The sequence below is a fragment of the Pterocles gutturalis genome, unplaced genomic scaffold (genome assembly GCF_000699245.1).
Source record: "Pterocles gutturalis isolate BGI_N339 unplaced genomic scaffold, ASM69924v1 scaffold7471, whole genome shotgun sequence".
Taxonomy (NCBI): domain Eukaryota; kingdom Metazoa; phylum Chordata; class Aves; order Pterocliformes; family Pteroclidae; genus Pterocles; species Pterocles gutturalis.
In genome coordinates this window covers 2,198-3,220 of record NW_010097695.1, presented here as the reverse complement: position 1 = coordinate 3,220, position 1,023 = coordinate 2,198, and the positions used below count along the sequence as shown (strand labels likewise).

General features: G+C 54.4%; 1 protein-coding gene across 1 annotated transcript in view; it reads left to right on the top strand.

Moving 5' to 3' along the window:
- Nucleotides 1–252: 252 nt before the first annotated feature.
- The window catches only part of SIRT7 (sirtuin 7), a gene marked incomplete at both ends in the record, with an annotated part of 2,916 nt that continues 2,145 nt past the window's right edge, over nucleotides 253–1,023 (top strand). The window contains one exon of the mRNA XM_010083628.1: nucleotides 253–357. Coding sequence (XP_010081930.1) covers nucleotides 253–357 — 105 coding nt within the window. The remainder of the gene's footprint in view (nucleotides 358–1,023) is intronic.

Sequence of the window (1,023 nt, the reverse complement as noted above, 5' to 3'; positions counted from 1 at the left end):
CTCTCCGTGCCCCCGGTTTCCTGCCCGGGCCCGGCTCCTGGGGGGTGGCTCTGCGTGTGCTGCTCCCCGGAAGGATTTTCCTTTATCTCCCACGGACATCACCCAGGCAGTTTTCTTTAGGAGCCCCTCTGGTCACGCCTGTGTCCCTTGTGCCGCCCACGTTAAAGTCTTCAGGGAGCTCCCTGTTCCTCCCAGGGCGGAGGTACACTGGATCTCAGAAACCTGGGAACTTGCTCGGCTGTGTTGTTCCAGGTCTGTGACGAGCCAGAGGAGTTAAAGAGGAAGGTCACTGAGCTGGCAGCCGCCGTCCGGAGCGCCAGGCACCTCGTCATCTACACTGGAGCTGGGATCAGTACGGTAGGGTTCTCCAGGAACAAGTGGCTGGAGCCTGGGAGCTCCCTCGGGAGTGCTGCAGTGCTGACTGGACCTTTTTTGTGGTTTCCCGATGGCCTGGTGATGTGTGTTATGAGCCTGGGACGCTGTGTTAACGCTGCACGGCAAACCCTGCCCAGGCCATTGGGTGGTTTGCCGCCGGGGGCTGTGCCCGCTGCCCGGGAGATCCTGCGGCTGCATCACCTCTGATGGTGCGAAGAATGTGCTGCTTGAACGAGAGGATCGCTAGTCTCACTTCATTCAACTGCTTTTGGTGTAAAACCTAGAAACAAGTTAGCTAATTAACACTGTCTGTGTTAACGGACCAGCAGGCTTACCCCCAGCTAATGGGGGGTCATCAGAACTTATAAACGAGAGTTTAGGAAGTGGTTGGTTTCAGTGGCCTCTGTTGGGAGAATGGAAATCTGGTTCTGCCTTTTCTGATGTATCAAAAGTTATCCCTGAACTCTGAGGTGGGAACCTTATTTTTCTTTCCCTTTTCTGCAGTCTCGCTGATGCGGAGCATGATTCTGGGCAGGTGGTACTAGTGCTAACATCACCAGTATTTTTGCTAAAGAATGCTGAGTGCAAGGTACCGGGAGTCAGTCTAGTGAAAATAAGGAAAGGTTCAAGGACTGACTTCTGTGTAGG